This window comes from Danio rerio, chromosome 7 (genome assembly GCF_049306965.1).
Source record: "Danio rerio strain Tuebingen ecotype United States chromosome 7, GRCz12tu, whole genome shotgun sequence".
NCBI classification, from domain to species: Eukaryota; Metazoa; Chordata; class Actinopteri; order Cypriniformes; family Danionidae; genus Danio; species Danio rerio.
In genome coordinates, this window is record NC_133182.1 from 6306894 (window position 1) to 6326459 (window position 19566).

Consider the following 19566-nt stretch of genomic DNA (forward strand, 5'->3'; position numbering starts at 1 on the left):
GCTGTTTTTGTTTTCTCGAATCCACCAGAGGCCGATGTGTACTATTGTTTTGCTTCTTACACTTTACATACCTGAAACTTGCCTACAGCACTTATTCATTGTTGCTCTTATAGTTGTGTAAATTGCTTCCTTGTCCTCATTTGTAAGTCGCTTTGGATAAAAGCGTCTGCTAAATGACTAAATGTAAATGTACGCTTTTCCGGATCTCAAATTTCTCTCACGAGAGCCATTCCTGCCTGCTGTTCCCACCAGAGGCCGCTGTCGACTGACGTACAGACTAGGGTTGGGTGATGTCGACCAATTTGGCATCGTACGATGTCTAATGTGAAACATCGCGATGGACGGTGGCATAGTCGTCATGTGTAAAGGAGGTTGGAGGAGGTGTTCGACAGAGTGCACATGACGTGTCTAAAGAGCGAGGAGGGATCCGGTGGTGAGGGGTGAGAAGGGTGCACGACTTATTTGAGAACTGGGAGGCAGACGTGCGATTTCCAGGAGATTATCACTCGTTTGCGGGTATCCGGGAGTTTCTATGCATTTGCAGGAGACTCCCGGAACTTCCGGGAGACTTGGGTTGTCTAAACATCACGTTTAATAATTATAGTGAGACGCGATCCATCGGTATATCCTTGATAAACTGTCTGACGTGCACTGCTCTCTGAAGCTCAGAAGAGCGCATGACAGTGTGTGTGTGGTCACGTGATGTGTGTTTTCAGCGGATTGAGGGTTGTTCAGAAATGCTAGGTAAAACACGGTGTGGATGTGGATCATTTTCGTTCTAAAACGCCATTTTAATGCTAAGCTGTATTAGTGTAAACGGGGCCTAAGTGTGCAGGGTTCAACGATAAGGACATTTTCTACTGGCCCAACTTGACCAGCGGTTCAGATTTTTACTTGCTCTGCAAAAACTTTCACTGGCCCCAACAAAATAAATAAATAAATAAAAAATTGTTATTTCTTAACCAGATATTTTAAATATTGTGTCAAAAATAATGTCTGTCAATTTAGAATTTAAATATTTTAAAATTGTTAAAATATTTAGCAGTAAAATAGAGCAGTATGGTAAATGTGCCGGTATTTTATTGCAAAGCAAATGGTGGCTGACTTAAAAGTGACGGAAAGCTATGTAAAACATTGCTTCATTTTTTTCGTTGTGTTGTACCCATGTAAATATCTTTTTCCACAACGTTAGAAACAGACGTTTTCTTTTAGCCCCATAATTTGATGTTGCCGTCTCTTCACTAAACTGGTTTTTACCAGGTTGTGGAAAAAAATAACGCGCTCACAACAACCAATCAGATAAAAGGAACCAAAAAGCAATATGGTGTTCACAGAAAAGGTAGCTGTCAAAGACTTAAAAGCACAAATTGTTTTTCGATTCTAAGACCGTATTTGCGCACAACTGACAAATAGTCACAGGCAAATTAAAATTTGATGACCAGGCAGCACTCGCCTGATCGGACCAGTAACCAGGGGCGGACTGGGACTAAGAATCAGCCCTGACACTGTAGCCACACTAGCCCACATTACCTTACCCACACAGCCCCATCCACGGACACCCACATTCACTACGTATATTAGTATTATAAGCAGTACCGTATGTAATAGATATTTAAACATTCAATGTATTTGAGTGGAACAAAAACAACCCATTTATAACAAATTTATACATGCAATAATTTAATTCATTCATTTTCTTTTCGGCTTAGTCCCTTTATTAATCTGGAATTGCCACAGCGGAATGAACCGCCAACTATTCCAGCATATGTTTTAGTGTTTATGTGTTGCTCTTAAGGTTTATTTAACATTCTTGCCAGATTTTGATTAAGTCCATGTAACCTCTGATTGGGTCGGTCCCTTTCGAAACCAGCCGGCCATTGCCGATTGGGCCAATGCTTAACATTTATTACTATTATTACTATCATCATCATCATCATCACACTCACATCTTGCAAGAGATAAAAGCTGCCTGCGTGTAAAAACAATACATTTAAAAAAATAAAATAAAAAATAGCATACCTGCCCACATTTAAAAAATGGTCCGGCCCTTTTGGCATTTGCCAGATGGCCAGTCGCCCCTGCCAGTAACGATTTTCTCTACTGTCCTGAACATCTCTCCCGCTGGCCCCGGGCCATCGGGCAGTCCTTATTGTTGAGCCCTGGTGTGTATTTTTCACGAGCGGGTTAGCAACGGGGGCGAAGGATCGGCAATGCCAGCTAAGCATCGTGTTGTCTATTAGCCATTTTACCACATTCTCACCCTGTTTTTTACCCTGTTAATTTTTTTGTTTTTTCTTTTACCCGCTTTCTAGAACCATTCTTTGCCGGACTCGACTCAACGTACGCAGCGACGTATGCAGCGAGCCACTGGAAAAACTGGTAACAGCAGAAAAGCCGTCCACACAGAGGTAAGTGCAAAAGGAATGGCATCATACACCGCCCCCTAGTGTTCGTTTTAAAGATGAAATGCAGCCATACATTCCTCTGGCTACATAATTCATGATCTCCAGAAATGTATATAGGGGTACGTTTTCAGAATGAGCCTATGTTGGACTCATAGGCGCTTTGACTATAATTCAAAATACACACTTTCTCTTTTCATCATCATCATCATCACATATTAAGAGCATGTACAGTTAAGTTGGACCGCAAAATAATATCAAAAATAAACCTTCCTCCTCAAGTTAAAGTGCTTTTAGTATTGTTAACAAACATCGTTATGTTTATTCCAGTGACAAAAGATCAACTATAGGGAAAAAAGACCTACACGTTTACCCAAAATAGCTCTATACTGGCACTGTTAGACATGAAGGTAGACACAAAAATCTCGATGGATTCCAATGCAGTCTCTCAATAAAACACGCAAGTTATTCACTCTATCCTGCTCTAGCATCGACTACAGTACAGTGGCTTAAATAATATGATTCTGTAAAACCCTCCAGTTCATCCATAATCCTTTTGCAGAAAAAAAAATAGATGGATATCCGCGTGTCTTTGAAATCAGGTTTTGTCCATCAGAGTTGACAGAGTAGTTGTTTCTCAGATCTGTGGCACTGCTTTTGCTTGGCCACAAGGTGGCGGTGAATGAATCCATTATTCCCAGTGAGCAGGTCCATCATACCAGCGCTGTGTTTGTCATGTATAAAGCAGCAGATCTACGTTGGATCATTCTTTTGATTTCCCCATGGTCTAAATAGTTTAGTAGCTTACAGTAATTCTCCTTTATGCTCTCCTGACTGTGTTCGGAGTGGTAGGCTAGCATGCTTTGCCAGTGTGCTAAATGTTAGGTTAGTATTACAGTTTCATTTCAATCCAGTGAATTATTAGCTTTAAAATAGGCAGTTTAATTGTAGCTTTGACAGCTTGTGGAATGTCTGGAAATTGGGTTTATCAGCTGTTTGAATGCACTGTAAGAAGCTTTTAATCGAATATTAAACCGTGGCTGATATTATAGTCAGTCCTGAAATGTAATATCGAATGCTTTGCTCTACACTTCTGTACTACTCTTGGAAAAACATGCCTGTACACATTCTTTGCAAAATAACACTTGATTACTCTTTAAAAAATCTTCAGTGAGTTGTTATAAATACACTTTTAGTTGTATGTGCCACCCCAATCTTGCATCGACTTCCACATTCGCCAGTTAGTGGCTCCAAAAGTTTAATTCCGTACATCAAAAGCAGCAAATCAAATGTAAGATAATATATATTTGCAAAATCAGCCATGTTATTTTTAAGATTCTCGTAACTTTTATCATGATTTTATCAAGTGTAGTATAGTTGTTGCATATGTTTTGCCGTAATCTCATTCAGTGTTGTTTATATACAGTGCTCCTCATATGAGTACACCCCTCACAAATCTCTCATTTAAAATGAATATTTTCAATAGGAAGCTTTACAATATTATATTTGTGCACAGGGGGGTGACCTGGTGGCTAGAGCCACTGCCCCTCTGCCCTTATTGGCCGAGGTGTCCCTCTCAGGAGGCACTTGCTCTTCACTTTGCGATGGCGTTGAGCACCTGCCCCTGTAAGGGTCTGTGCACGGGCCAGTTTGGACATATGCATTCGATTAGTCTGTGTCGAAGACAAAATCTGTACGCTAAAATGTAAAATGAAAAACAAAAATCTAAATTCAACAAAATAAAATCATCAAATTTTGTTGAAGTTTTGTAGTTTGTATTTTTTTCTGATATCTTGCATGCATTTAATTGTATTATCTTTCTGTTTTGTAAAGATGTTCAGCAACTACAATATTATTGTAATAAATATATCTGTTTAATAAATTTGTTTTTTTTCAAATGTACCAAAAATATCTGTCCTGTATTTACTGAGAAATGGATAAAAATATTCATTTTCCAAAAGGGGTGTACTCCATTATGCTGAGCACTGTATAGAGTTGAAGTCAGAATTATTAGCCCCCCTGAATTATTAGCCCGCCTGTTTATTTTTTTCCTCAATTTCTGTTTAATGGAGGGAAGATTGTTTCAGCACATTTCTAAGCATAATAGTTTTAAAAACCTATTTCTAATAATAATTTTATTAATAATAATAATATTTTTCAAGACACTTCTATACAGCTTAAAGTGACATTTAAAGGCTTAACTACGTTAATAAGGTGAACTAGGCAGGTTAGGGTAATTAGGCAAGTCATTATATTTTGATGGTTTGTTCTGTAGACTATTGAAAAAAAATAGCTTAAAGGGGCTAATAATTTTGCCCTAAAAATAGTTTTTAAAAAATTCAAAACTGCTTTTATTCTAGCCGAAATAAAACTAGTACGACTTTTTCTAGAAGAAAAAATATTATCAGACATACTGTGAAAATTTCCTTGCTCTCTTAAACACCATTTGGGAAATATTTAAAAAAGAAAACAAAAAATCAAAAGGGGGCTAATAATTCTGACTTCAACTGTATACAGTTCATTAACTTTTTACATAAATGAATGGAAAAGTCAAAATACATTTTCTTTTCAGCGTAGTTCCTATAAATATCTGAGGCTGCCACAACGGAATGAACCGGCAACTTATCCAGCATATGTTTTACGCAGCGGATGCCCTTTCAGCCACAACCCATCACTGGGAAACACCCATACACTACCATTCACACACATCCACTATGGACAATTTAGCTTACCTAATTCATATAACGCATAGCGCATGTGTTTAGACTTTGGGGGGGGGACCGGAGCGTCCGGCGGGAAACTTACGCCAACACAGGGAGAACATGCAAACTCTGATCCAGCCGAGCCTCGAACCAGTGACCTTCTTGCTGTGAGGCTTATTTTGACTTTTATTTTACAAAATTATTTGTAACATCAAAGAATATTTACTGCACACTTGCTTTAAATATGCCTTCCATCTATATAAAAATACTTTTGTACATATTTTTACTTAAAAGTGGACACCAAAATGGAAAACCTCCTCTTTCGCCCCCGTGTAGCCATTATAAAACACTTGAAACTTAGAAAGTTTCTATGGATTCACTGGAATAATTAACTATGGATCTGAGTAAAATGTTAATATTTGTCCAATTCTATAAAGGTCTGATATCATTTCTAGCATTCATTCTTTTAATTTCTTGTCAGCTTAGTCCCTTTATTAATCCGGGGTCGCCACAGCAGAATGAACTGCCAACTAATCCATCATATTTTTACACAGCAGAACATGCAAACTCCACACAGAAACACCAACTGACCAGACCGAGACTCAAACCTGCGACACTGCGACCTTCTTGCTGTGAGGCGACAGCACTACCTACTGCGCCACTGCGTCGCCATCATTTCTAGCATATTTCAGATTATTTTTTAATTTATTTGTTACACTTTTGGAAAATGATAGTTGGTCAGAAAAGCGGAAGTTTTTATTTGCAGTGATTTAAAAGGTTAAGGTCAAGGTAATTTCACTACATATTGTATTTTTTGAAATCTTCTGAAAAATTGCTACTGTTTTACTTCGGAATGGATGTAAACATGTCTGAAAATGTGTCTTTTTTTAAATCAGAAAATGTGGTAATGTCGGCCAAAGTATTGTCATCAGTAGTATTCAGCATAATGTTTTACTCAAGCACAAAACCTTAAATCATAAATCCACAGAAACTCTTAATTTTCAAGGCATCTCTGTATATGTTTCATTTTTATTTTGCCATATGTATGTTTTATTTTAGTGTTAGCAGGAAAAAAATGTAGGTAAAGGCATATTTTTCTGACTATTTTGCTATATCTGATTATCTGTGCGTCTTGTTCACCCAAAACCTGCACAGGTACACACACGCACGCACCACATACTGCAGAAACATCAAGGAAAGTAAGCTAGTGCACTAATCCGAACACAGCCGCTCTATCTCTTCCTCTTCTCCATTTCATGCCTGTTCGCCAGTGTATTTCAGCGCTAGCCAACTCTGCTGGCACGCTACCTCGTAACACAGGTAAGCTCAGTGGCATCAAAAAAGAAAAAAAGTTGGCTAACGCTGAATCGACTCAAGCAATTTATCTCCATCAGAGCCCCAGGTTATTTATTTCTCTACACGTTACTGATGCGTACGCTAAGCTGATCTCGGACACGGCCTCTGTCCCGCCCCCTTTCCTCCCGGTAGCTCTCCTCCAATCGCATCTTCTCAGTATCTGCCCCTTTTTCTCCGCTGCCTTGATGCTGTGGTGTTTGTGTATGGGAGGGAGGGGCTTGTTTGAAAAGGGGCGGAGTCTTGGTCTTGGCAACCTTGTCGAAGAAAGCGAAATCGGCGACGTACTTTCCAGAGGGTGAGAGAGAGACGACGGGTGGAAACTCGTAGCCCCACAGGATCTCGTCCGGCAGGTATGAGGTGCGCACCTGACATGTGGCCGAGGTCGGTTCAACTGTAGCACTCATGATCACCAGCAGCTCAAAGTCAGCCAGTTCAGGATCCGTCCACCCGCCACCTTAAACAGACAAAGGGAGAGAAAAATATGTGGTCAATCAGATATTAGAGAGTCTAATTTCTAACACCAGCTTTTACACCAATTTAAAAACGGTTTCTCTCCCCTCTAGTAAGTTAGTAAAGTGTATTTATATAGTGTGTTTATACACCCAAAGCACTTTACAGTCATGAGTGGGGGTTCTCCAACTACCAACAGTGTGCAGCATCCACTTGGAAGATGTGATAGCAGCCAAAGGACAACGCCACCAATGCACCCGCCACACACCCTATAGGAGGAGTGGAGAAACAGTGATAGAGCCAATGGAGTGAATTTGGCCAGGACACGGGGGTTACACCCCTACTATTTCCCAGAAGTGCCATGGGATTTTATTTGACCACAAAGAGTCAGGACCTTGGATTAACCTCCCATCCAAAAACACAGCGCTCACTGATAGTATAAGAGTCCCCTTCAGTTTACTGGGGAATTAGGACTAGCAGGTATTCGATCGCAGGTTGAGCGCCCCCTGCTGGCATAACTAACACCACTTCCAACAGCAACCTAGTTTTCCCAAGTGGTCTCCCATACAGGTACTGACCAGGCTCAGCCCTGCTTAGCTTCAGTGAGTAACTGGTTTTGGACTGCAGAGTGATATGGCTGTGGCCTCTATTTCAGATGTGGTATAGAAGAAGGTACTTTGTCCCATATTACATGGCTGTGCCCTAAAGTCAAAGTGTTGTGGGTACGAGTATGCAGGATCATATCACAGATTAAAGGAATTGATTTTCCATTGGATCCTGATTCCTGAGATATGTTTATTGGGCAATAACACACATTCTAACCTCCACCGTAATCATGCTATAAAGATTACTGAAAAGTTGTTGACTATGGACCCCTTTCACAAAACTGTAATCCCAAAAGTTTTTAACATTCAGATTTTTTTTTAAACATAAGTATTTATGTGTGCATTATATCATCTTTGCATGAACTTCAAAATACATTACTGCTTGTGCGAGGCATTTGTAATGCAGCGTCTATGGGGTAGGGCAGTAAATCTGATGTTGTTTTCTCTTCTAGTTGTCGTTATCGGTCTAACTATTTTTTCCATTTTCTGAAAGTCTTGATAACTCCATCGTGGAGTATTTATTTTATTTTAATAAATGAGATCGTAAAAAAAATATGTTTACTCTCCCATTCACCGCTTTTAAAGTTTACCAACTATGACGACTTCTGCTGCTGAGAAACCTGGAAATGTGAAAAGGGTCCATTGCCTATCTGTGTGGGATTTAGAACTGCTCTCCACCCAGTGGTCCAACAAAGAATTACAATCCAAAAGAATACAAAAACAAACAAAGAGAATCGATGAATGAATGAACAGATAGACAGAGTTGGATGGATGGATGAACAGATGGACAAAGATAATTGGATGGATGGATGAACAGATAGACAAAGATAATTGGATGGATGGATGAACAGATAGACAGTATTGGATGGATGGATGAACAGATGGACAAAGATAATTGGATGGATGGATGAACAGATAGGCAGAATTGGATGGTTGGATGAACAGAGTGTTTGATGGATGCAAAGATGGATGAATAGACAAAGAGAAATGGGTGGATGGATGGACGAACAAATAGACAAATATAATTGGACAGATGGATGAACAGATAGACAAAAAGAACTGGATGGATGGATGGATGAACAGAGATAGACCAAAATAATTAAATAGATGGATGAACAGAGACAAAGACTTGGATGGATAGATGTACAGATAGACGAAGAATTAGATTAATGGATGAACATATAGGCAGAATTGGATGGATAGATGAACAGTATTTGATAGATGAATAGACAGTAATAGATTGGGTGGATGGATGATGGATGAACAGAGACAAAGACTTGGATGCATGGATGAACTGATAAAGATAATTGGATGGATGGATGGATGAACAGACAGACAGTTTTGGATGAATGAGTGAATATAGACTAGGAATTAGATGGATAGCTGAACAGATAGACAACATAACAAATGTATGAACACAAAGACTGAGTATTAGATGGATGGATGAACAAATAGGCAGAATTGGATGGATGGATGGATGGATGGATGAACAGATAGACAGAGAATTGGATGAATGAACAGATAGAGGAAATTGGATGGATGAACAGATAGAATATTTGATGGATGGATGGATGGATGGATGAATGGATAAACAAATAGACAAATATAATTGGATGGATAAATCACCAGATAGACAAAGAGAATTGGATGGATGGATAAACTGATAAACATTATTGGATGGATTAATGAACATAGAATAAGAACTGGATGGATAGATGAACAGATAGACAAAGAATTTGATGGATGGATGGACAGATTAGACAAATATAATTGGGTGAATAGATGGGGAAACAAATAGACAAAGATAATACACTGCAAAAAATGCTTTTCTTGCTTAGATTTTTTGTCTTGTTTCTAGTCTAAATATCTGAAATTTCTTATATCAGGAAGCATTTTCTAAACAAGCAAAACATACTGTCTTGTTTTGAGAAATAATATGCCAATATTAAGTGAGTTTTTCCTTAAAACAAGCAAAATAATCTGCCAATGGAGTAAGCAAAATGGTCTTGTTTTTTCTTTTGACGTAAGATTATTTTGCTTACCCCATTGGCAGATTATTTTGCTTGTTTTAAGGAAAAACTCACTTAATATTGGCATATTATTTCTCAAAACAAGACAGTATGTTTTGCTTGTCTAGAAAACTCTTCTTGATTTAGGAATTTTTTGATATTTGGACTAGAAACAAGACAAAAAATCTAAGTAAGAAAAGCATTTTTTGCAGTGTAGGATATATGGATGAATAACCAGATAGACTGAGAATTGGATGGATAGATGAACAGATAGACAGAGTATTGGACGGATGGATTTATAGATGGATAGGAGGTCGGATACATGTATAGATGCAAGGGTAGATGGTCGGAATGGTTGATGGATTAAAGGATTTACAAGCAGATATAATTTTATGGTTGACTTATCAAAAATGATTTCTTATAAAGGCAGGAACTTGTAGCCACAAAATGATGGTTTTAACGTTATCAATTAGCCATGATGACAAAAACACTTTCAGCAAATACTGTTCAGATATCGTCACAAGAAAAACAATCCCCCAAAATATCACGATATTCCCAATGAGCAGCAGTGAATGCTCTGTACTGTTAGTCTGCCATTTTAACTACAGGTTTATGGGTCTCATTTTTGAGGCTGACCATCCATTTTTATTTACATTTAATTTAAACCTGGATGTTTTTCCCTCTCTGACAGTCAAATGAGTTTTAAAACATCATAAACACAAGTTCAATAATCTCAGCGCGTTTAATTTGGGTCCGTTATTTCTTCTATTAACAACAGTAAGAACAAAGAAATCCACAAAATACTCAACACACAAAACCCCATACACTACAACAACAGCATGTACAACACTTTCCATCACAACATTTAGTTGAACACTTGTCAGACAGAACAAGGCAAAGGACGAAACTTCACTTCATGCGGCTGTATGCAAGTATAAAACTTATACCAGCAGAAATACTAATGCCTTCACTCGTAAACATGCCATTCACCCACTGACACACACACACACACCTGCATCAACATCCCACATTCAGAGCGAGAGACGGTCATCTGTGAAAACAGTCTGTCTTTTAACCCAGAGCCAGTTCTGCATTCTGGGAGCAAAACACATGGGTTTCATAATCCACAAAACACACAAGATCACTTCATCAAGCTCACTAAATGTCAGACATCGATACACTGATGTGACCAATGAAGTGAATGTAGAATAATATTGATTGAAGTATAATTAGGTATTCATTTTACATAAACACAGCACAAGCTTATATTTCAAATAGCTAAAGCTGTATTGTTATTGCAGTAGCAATGAATGGCAAACTGTGTGAGATTATCTTGCGCATTTTCTAATCCATTAATTCAAAGCATCCTGCCTAATAAATGCAAACACACAGACATGCTCATTTGTGAGTGTATAGAGATGTTCTGGTGTCGTTCACACATGCTGATCATTGCTGGAAAGACCCTCAGGGGACGTCGCTGTGTTTACTAGCAGGCATGTTGATCACGGATCTGATGTGGACTCTGACTGTGTCTTCAAACCGTTTGAGGAGAAAAGACATATGTAGGTCATTTTACTGAAAAAAGAGACCAACGATCCAAGTATTGTAACTAATAACATTTAGGTGACACAATATATCATTTCAGCATCAATATTGCAATGTGCGAATCAATGACTGTAAAAAATATGGACGACGCAACAGCCCCTTTTCCCATTGAACGCCTTGAGGGCAAAACGCCTGATTGATGGGCACAAACTGTCGCAAAAGACTGCTGAAATTGGAGCCTTGACATGCGCAGAAGGACTGTCTGATGGAGCCAGAGGAGGAGCCGCGAAAATGAGCGCAGTCGAGCTTCCAACCAAACGCTTTATTGTAAAATCAACCACGCCCCCCGAACTTCTCAGCATGCGTTTGCTGTCATATCAACACAAATGGATGTAATAACGTTAACAAATATGAGGGTTTTATATATTTAATCGCGCCAGCTCCGGACCGCAGCGCATAACCTACTCACGGCGTCGCGGGCTGATTCCGGCTCGCATGCGGCAGCGCCGGCTCGCTCGGCCGCCGCATCTGGCTCGATTGACTCGGGCTGAAATCGGGCAGTGAGTCCAGGCATCCGGAGTAGGTCCAGCAGAGGTAGTCAGTCTGAGCTCTGAGGGGTAAGTCTCCGGCAGGCTAGAATCTAGCTGAAACTGGCCCGAGTGTGTTTTGCTATCTGGGTGGTTAGGCGTGTATCAGCAAACTAATAAAGCCCGAAAAAAGCCCTGACCTTAGTGAGTAAACAGTGTTCCACCAGATCATGTATGTCAGAAACTGTAGTTTACTGCTGAACTCATTTTGTCATGGTCAAATAACACAGGAATCGAAAAATAACACTTCAGTCTTCTGCCGAAGCTCAGACGCGCTGCTTTGAGAAACTGTCAATCACAGCTGTCAATCACGATGACACGCCCAGCATTAAATTACTGCTAAAAACAAACTGTTTACAAAAATGAAGATCTGCACCTATTTCAGCACAATAATCAGTGCCTTAATCGACCAGAACCATCTTTCAGGACATTTTATTGCAAGTGTAATACATTTTTTTATTTGGGCTCAAGTCTCCTTCATTAACACGGAGGAGGCGGGCTTTATGACTTGTACTGCAGCCAGCCCCCAGGGGGCGATCTAACGGCCGAGACCTTCACTCAAACGCAGGCTTGCGGCACACTTGGTGCGAATATGCAGTAATCACATCGCAGGATCTGCTATGTCGTGTAGGGATGATAATAATACCATATTTTACATTTGATATAAAAAAAAAACACCAGCAAAAATGAAATGATCTTCATCAACAGCATCACAGCACACGTGTTACAAATGTGTCACAACACAAAAACCGAAGAAACGCGCAGCAAATTAGTCACAACACTTGCAAATATGCCAAGAAAGCTTAACGTGCTGCAATTTAAGAAAGCACATGCAATTACAAAAAAACACCAGCAAATAAAGAAATGATCTTCATCAATATGACAGCACACTTGTTGCAAATTGGTCACAACACAAACAACGGTAGAAATTGGTCACAACACTTGCAAATATCCACGTAACACAATGGAAATGTTTCTAGGGGACCCAAAACCATGACAGACCCTGCTGAGATATGGATGTTTTTTATGCATGTCGTGTAATCAGGATATTAAAATAATGGATGTGTTGTTATGCCGTGACTGTTGCTCAGTGAAGTGCTTGGTGGTCTTAGAAGGTGAGTTGGTTTTCGTTTATTTCAATATCCTGATTACACGACATAAATGAAAAACTCATATCTCAGCAGGGCCCGTCATGTTTTTGGGTCCTCTTGAAACAGTTACGTTGTGTTACGTGGATATTTGCAAGTGTTGTGACCAATTTCTTCGGTTGTTTGTGTTGTGACCAATTTGCAACAAGTGTGCTGTCATATTGATGAAGATCATTTCTTTATTTGCTGGTGTTTTTTTGTAATTGCATGTGCTTTCTTAAATTGCAGCACGTTAAGCTTTCTTGGCCACTGTAGAAAACACTGTTTATGTCATTCATTCATTCATTTTCTTTTCATCCTAGTCCCTTTAGTCCTTTTCTTTTTGGCTTAGCCAACTTATCCAGCAAGTTTTTACGCAGCGGATGCCCTTCCAGCCACAACCCATCTCTGGGAAACATCCACACACACACTTATTCACACACACACTCATACACTACAGACAATTTGGCCGACCCATTTCACCTGTACCGCATGTCTTTGGACTGTGGGGAGGGAGAACATTCAAACTCCACACAGAAACGCCAACTGACCCAGCCGAGGCTCGAACCAGCGACCTTCTTGCTGTGAGGCAACAGCACTACCTACTACGCCACTGCCTCGCCTGTTTATGTCATATATATAGTTTTATTCAGTTCTGTTCATCTATCCTTGTAATTAGTTTATTATATTTCATGCAGATACTCCCCTTCAAAATAACCTCAATCAATCTAAAATCATGAATTATTTCCAAATAGGGTTAATAAGTCATCTTAAGGCAATTATATTCATATCGGAAACTGAAACACTGGGCAATTTAGTGTTAGAGGTTAAATGGCAAAATTTGGCCATCCTGGAGGCCAATCATCATTTATCGCACATTCCATATCCGAACCGTGCCCAGGCCCGTTTCCCGGATCGTTTGAGAAGTGCAAGTTCGCTGAATCGGGCTCAGGTACGGTTCACTTGGCCGGCCCTGGCCCGGTTGGAAGAGGTGTGCCTGAGTTCATTTGGGCTTTGGCGCGGTACGCTAGTGTGTGAGTGCAAAACGCCCCTAAGCCCAAAACTGAAAGCGAGACGTGACTTTTAAGGGACTGTTTAATATGGATTATATAATCATTCTTACTGTTTAGTGAACGCAAACTGTCGTAGTTTATTAAAGACGCAAACCCCTCACTGCACCACAGCTGCACCTTCAGCAAACCTTCAAAAGCCTGGTTCATACTTCTGCGTCAAGTGACCGGCGGAACCCACGGCACATGCAACACGCGTAGCCATGCATTTATAATTCTGCACGCTGTCTCTTTGGTCTGCATTAAAGAGCCCATATTATGGGTTTTTGAAAATTCCCCTCCATGTAGTGTGTAACACAGCCCTAAGTGAAGTGAAGTATCCAGCTAAGGCTTAAATCTGTAAGAGTACAGTGTTTAAAACAGTTGATTCATCTATAAAAGAGTCGACTCATAGTGCTTCAAACGAGTCGCCTTGATACCGAGTCATTAGGTGTTTCGCCATGACGTACGAACGAAACCAAGTTATTCACGTGCACGCGCAAACCCGGGAGATTTCAAACCTGAGGCCCCGCCCTCTGACGCAGAAACCCAGACACACACACACACCCACAAACACACGCACACAAACATGCCGGTCGATTGAAGTCACACTGCAAATGGATATTATCGACTCTCTACCCAAAGATGAAACATCAGCATTATAACCAAGCAGTTGGAAACTACTGGAAACTTCTGCAAACTACATGCTACAAAGAATACTTCATCTGCGTTTGTTAAAGGAAGGATCAGTAAAGAGTAAGTTAACTTACTGATAGATGTCAGGATGGGTTTCTTCTTCCATTTCTCAAGTGTAAGTACTGTACGTGCGATTAAAGTTGTTGCCTTGTTGACTCTAGCTTGCAAATGTATTTAGTTGTGATTTGTTACTTGTAACCGCGTGTACTGAATCAGGTTAACTGGCTATATTCTCTTATCGCGTGCAAAGTCACGTTAAAAATGTGACGCGTGCTGCTTTGTTTACGGAGCTCCGTGGGAGAGGTCTGCATTCCCGCGGCTGTCCCCGCGCCAGATTTCTGCGGCGCGGGAATACATTTCCGAATAAATCGCGGGAGCAGTCGGTAACGGGTTTAATTTGGGACGGGAGCGGGCTGTCTAGCAATATCACGGATATTGCTATGCGAATGAGAAAGAGAGAGCTTTGCCTGTGTGTCTGCTTGGTGCTTGTGTGTGTGTGTTAGTGCGCACGCACGCGTATGAGAGAGAGAGAGAGAGAGCTTTGTGTGCTTGGTGCTTTGGGTGTGTTTATACAGACAGCTTGGCTGTCTGGACTGTATAGCTGGGTGATTTTTGGTTTTGTTCTCCCCCGCTCTTTAGTGGGATCGGGCGCGGCGGGCAGAAAACAGGGCGGGGCGGGCACCGGGACAACAAATTCTTAATATAAGCGGGAGCGGTCGGGTTCTCAGGCTAAAACCTGGCGGGTGCGGGCGGAAGCTGGAGCGTTGTCGTCCTGGAGGTGTGTGTGTGTGTTTTTGTGTGTGTGTGGCAGCTAAAATCCACACCTACACTATCAAGCGTGTATAAACTGTGATTACTTTTTATATTGCTGATTAGCTGTTGGGCATTTCACTCTCTGACTGAAGGCAGTCGACCAATCGCAACAGACTGTCATCGGTCCAATCAGCGCAGATTAGCTTCATGCTAAGGAGGGGTTTGGGAACAAATGAATCACTGGACGATTCATACGGGAGTCGCTGGGATAATTAGGTAAAAATAAATGCAGATTATAAGACCATGAAAGTGTTTTTTGACCTTGCATGCATATTAGACTGTTGTTGGAGACCCTTACAACCAAGATATGACCCTATTTCATGTATAATATGGGCTCTTTAACACTTCCAAAACGCTAGTTGGCAGTGAGGTGTTAATGTTCCTCTGTGTCGAGTTTCTTCGCTGGTGTTTAGTTTTTTCTAAATGCTTCCTGAATGTACAAGTGGATCAAACTCGCTCATTTTGAGGCAGGAACCGGCGGACAATGTGAAACACGTATTCTGATGAGCCCATTGTTTTTCTCACATCTGGGAGATTTACGGTGTGGAGAACCCCCATGCACCTACACAGTTGCATGCCCAAAGTGAAGCATAGGGGTGGATCAGTGATCGGTTGGGCTCAATATTATGGCATTGCCTAGTCCCAATACTTGTGCTAGATAGAGTGTCACTGCCTAGCACTACCGAAGCATTCTGGAGGAATCCAGAAAAACCATGTGCACCCAGTGGGTCAAACACTGTATCATTAAGGTGGTGCCATGTATCAGGAGGATTATGTACCAATACACATAGCAGGGCTGGTGGGGGGGTTGCCCATTCACACCGAAAGGAAACAAAATCATGACACTAACCTCATATATGTTTTACACATCATGCTCTGAATAATGCCTCATCAGGTTATGCTTCTCTTCTGATTGAATTCCCAACTAGTTCTTGATGGAAAATGTCCTGAAATGACAGCAGTCTCTTGGTTTACAAGTTTATAGGTGTTTGAGTAGTTACTGTCATGTGATTTGTGTTTGACAGGATGGACTTTGCGTTCGTTTCATACAAATGACAAAACCAGCAAATAGTCTTATGTGGAAATCTTTCTCATGTGTTAAGCAAGTATTCGCTGAGAATCCAGTGCATATGCCGATCCCAAAGGGTTCAAAACAATTTCAAACGTCTAATCCGAGCATCTCCTCTGGAGAATTGTTACTTTATTGACCTTATTTGGATATGTGGAGATGTGCTTGTTTCCGCAATTGTTTTAGAACTTTTGATTTAGTCACCTATAGGAGAAATGACGGCAGAAAACGATCAAACTACTCGCTCTACAAACAAGTGTGTTCATGACTGTACCTAAAAAGTAGGATAATTTAATATGGAAAGATCCGTTTTCAACATGAAGCAGCATAATAAGCCGTTTTTAATGTCTAAAAATCAAAGGAAGTGAATGAGACCCAAAGTCTTGAACCAAAAAGATTCTTGCATGAAAAATAAGGTCAATATCCATTGATGTTTGGCTCCTGTACTAGAAGGCATTGCTTCATTCGCCATATTGACGGCTACACTTTCCCTCCATTGAAAACAAAACAAGCGACAAGTCCTGTTGTATTCTACAGTCTGATTAGAGCTGATAGTCAACAAATTGTGCAACAGCAGCCATCAAAATAAAGTGTTACCCAACTTCAGTTTGTAACCACAACTGAACATGCAATCTTTACGTAATCCTTACGTAAGTCAAGTGGACACAAACTCTGTGGTCCATATGGCTTTATTGTGAGTTTTCACCGGTCTCCTGCAGAGGCCCGTGTCTCTGCTCCTCACCCTCTTACACAAACACAATGCCACATTCAGCAGACTGGCACACTGGGTATTTGGTTTTTTCCTATAGATTCACACACACATTGGCATTCATCCGCACACATACACACAGCCACTCATGCATGTACGTGCTTAAGCAGTAACACAGTGACACGCTTCACCACACGTTTTGTAAGGCCAGTGCCAGTTTCTACTCAATTGATATGCAAATGTGAGAGCAATCTAAATGGCTATTTGAGTATGCAGAAAATACAAAAACTGTCAACATAAAAAACAAGCGGATATGATGAATCGGGAAGAGTTTAATTTGGAGAAGGGTAGCATTAGGCGTAAGTGGGGTCCATTAAATATAACCCTATACCTTATAATCCGACTACAGTCAATTACACTGAGGCAATCAGGCGGGATACAGAGAAGCATTGAGACACCAAAATCGGATACAAGAGGAGATGCGTGTACTTTGAAAACTCGTAGGCATGCAAGATGAGGGTTTAATTCGGTGAATGAAGTGCAAACACAGGGAGCGGAGGGTCTGAAAGTTTGGGCCCTCGATGGGGTAGAGACTGGGAGCGTAACTGGATCCACGACCTGCGTGTCAGCACCAGGAACTGGGCTGCTTTGTGCCTCTAATGAGACGTTCTGGCACGCTTTCATACACACATTCCAGCCAAAGAGAGGTAATGTATGAAAGAGAGAGGGATGGGGGACTGATAAACGCTACATCTGAAAGAAAGAAGGGGAAAATGAGATGGAGGGAGGAATTAATGCATCTCGTCTGCCAATAATAGAACCCCCCCCCCCCCCCAAGTTCCTGTAAACAAGCCCCCACCTCTGTTAAAAAGTCGTTATTGAATTTTCTACAATTCACACTGAATCTTTGTTTAAAGCAGAGAGAATGTGAAGTCCGCTTCTCTCCTTTAACCCCTGAAAATTTAATTTAAACTACTTTTTTCCCCCTATAAAGCACTTCGGTAATTCCCAAACTTCAGCCTTGACACCAGGGTTCCTCTGTAAGTCAGGCTTGTCTATTTTGACCACTTTCAGAGGTATTCAAAGACACATTTGAATGGACTGCTTTCATCGTATAAACACTCCATTTGAACAGCCTCAAAACATCACCTACCCTCCGCCTACTGACCAAACAGGAATCTGACATGTTATGAGCAAGCACATTAAAGCTGGGTATTCATACTACATGTTGTATCTAAACACGCAAATTAATACTAAAATCACTCTAAAGCCACATAGAAAGGTTCATTCAATAATATGAATGAAATATAGCCACCAGGCCTGGTTCCCCAAGAACTATTTTCCCCCTGAAGCATTGTACTGGTTGCATTCACAACCTCACTAGGAACCCTAAAGTGATCCAGTCAACAACAATGTCAACAATACACACTTGTATTACTGTTAGTTCCTGTTGTACTGGATTATACTGCTACTGCTATAAATTAGGAACTAATTTAGTTCACTCAAATGGCATTCCTTGAACTAAGGTCATTCTTGGGTCCTTCAGTGTTAATGCACTAAAAATCAAGTATTTCTGCCTATAGTTCTTGTAACTGTAAAAAAAAAGTTCCTCCAATATAAAAGTGTCTGTATATAATAATAATAATTATTCCTTACATTTATATGGCACTTTTCTGGGCACTCAAAGCGCTTTTACACATTCGGGGGGATCTCCTCATCCACCACCAGTGTGCAGCATCCACCTGGATGACGCAACGGCAGCCATTTTTGCGGCAGACCACACACCAGCTGATTGGTGGAGATGAGACAGAGTGATGATATGCCAATTATGATATGGGGAGGGTTAGGGGGCCATGATGGACAGAGGCCAGTGGGTAGAATTGGCCAGGATGCCGGGGTTAAACCCCTACTCTGGGATTTTTAACGACCACAAAGAGTGAGGACCTCGGTTTAACGTCTCATCCAAAAGGCTGTGCTCACTGAGCAGTATAGAGTCCGCGTCACTATACTGGGGCATTAGGACCCACAGAGAGCGCAGGTTGGGTGCCCCTGCTGGCCGCACTAACACCAATTACGGCAGCAACCTAGCTTTCCTATGTGGTCTCCCATCCAGGTACTGGCCGGGCGCAGCTCTGCTAAGCTTCAGTGGGCGACCATGTCAGAGTTGCAGAGAGCTAGCTGCTGGTATATACTATAACAGATAGACATCGCACCTGCCATGGTTTTCTTACAGACATGGAAACATTGAAATATTTATGTTGGAAAATGTTTACAACTTGCATTTATGATGTGCATTTGCACATTTATGCTCATAAAAAACTATCCAACATGACTCGAACACATCATTATTATTATAAGACACATTTTCACTTGGTCCAGCATCCCAGGACACAACATAGAGCAACCTAGCAAGTGGCAAATCGATGCCTTAGTTGCTGTCTACAGGT

The 19566-nt window shown here is 40.8% G+C and overlaps 1 protein-coding gene across 2 annotated transcripts in view; it reads right to left on the minus strand.

The window, feature by feature from the left end:
- kcnj10a (potassium inwardly rectifying channel subfamily J member 10a) overlaps nucleotides 1-19566 on the minus strand; it is a 46750-nt gene continuing 27184 nt past the window's right edge. The window contains exons 6-7 of one of the 2 annotated variants that reach the window (XR_012383052.1): nucleotides 4929-6914; nucleotides 1-4421 (exon numbers count right to left, since the gene is read on the minus strand). Coding sequence is in view for 1 of the 2 variants with exons in the window: in XM_003198888.7 (XP_003198936.1) it covers nucleotides 6520-6914 (395 nt within the window). In the remaining variant the exon portion in view is untranslated. Of the gene's footprint in view, nucleotides 4422-4824; nucleotides 6915-19566 lie in introns of those variants that run through there. The other variant, XM_003198888.7, reaches the window with a different exon arrangement.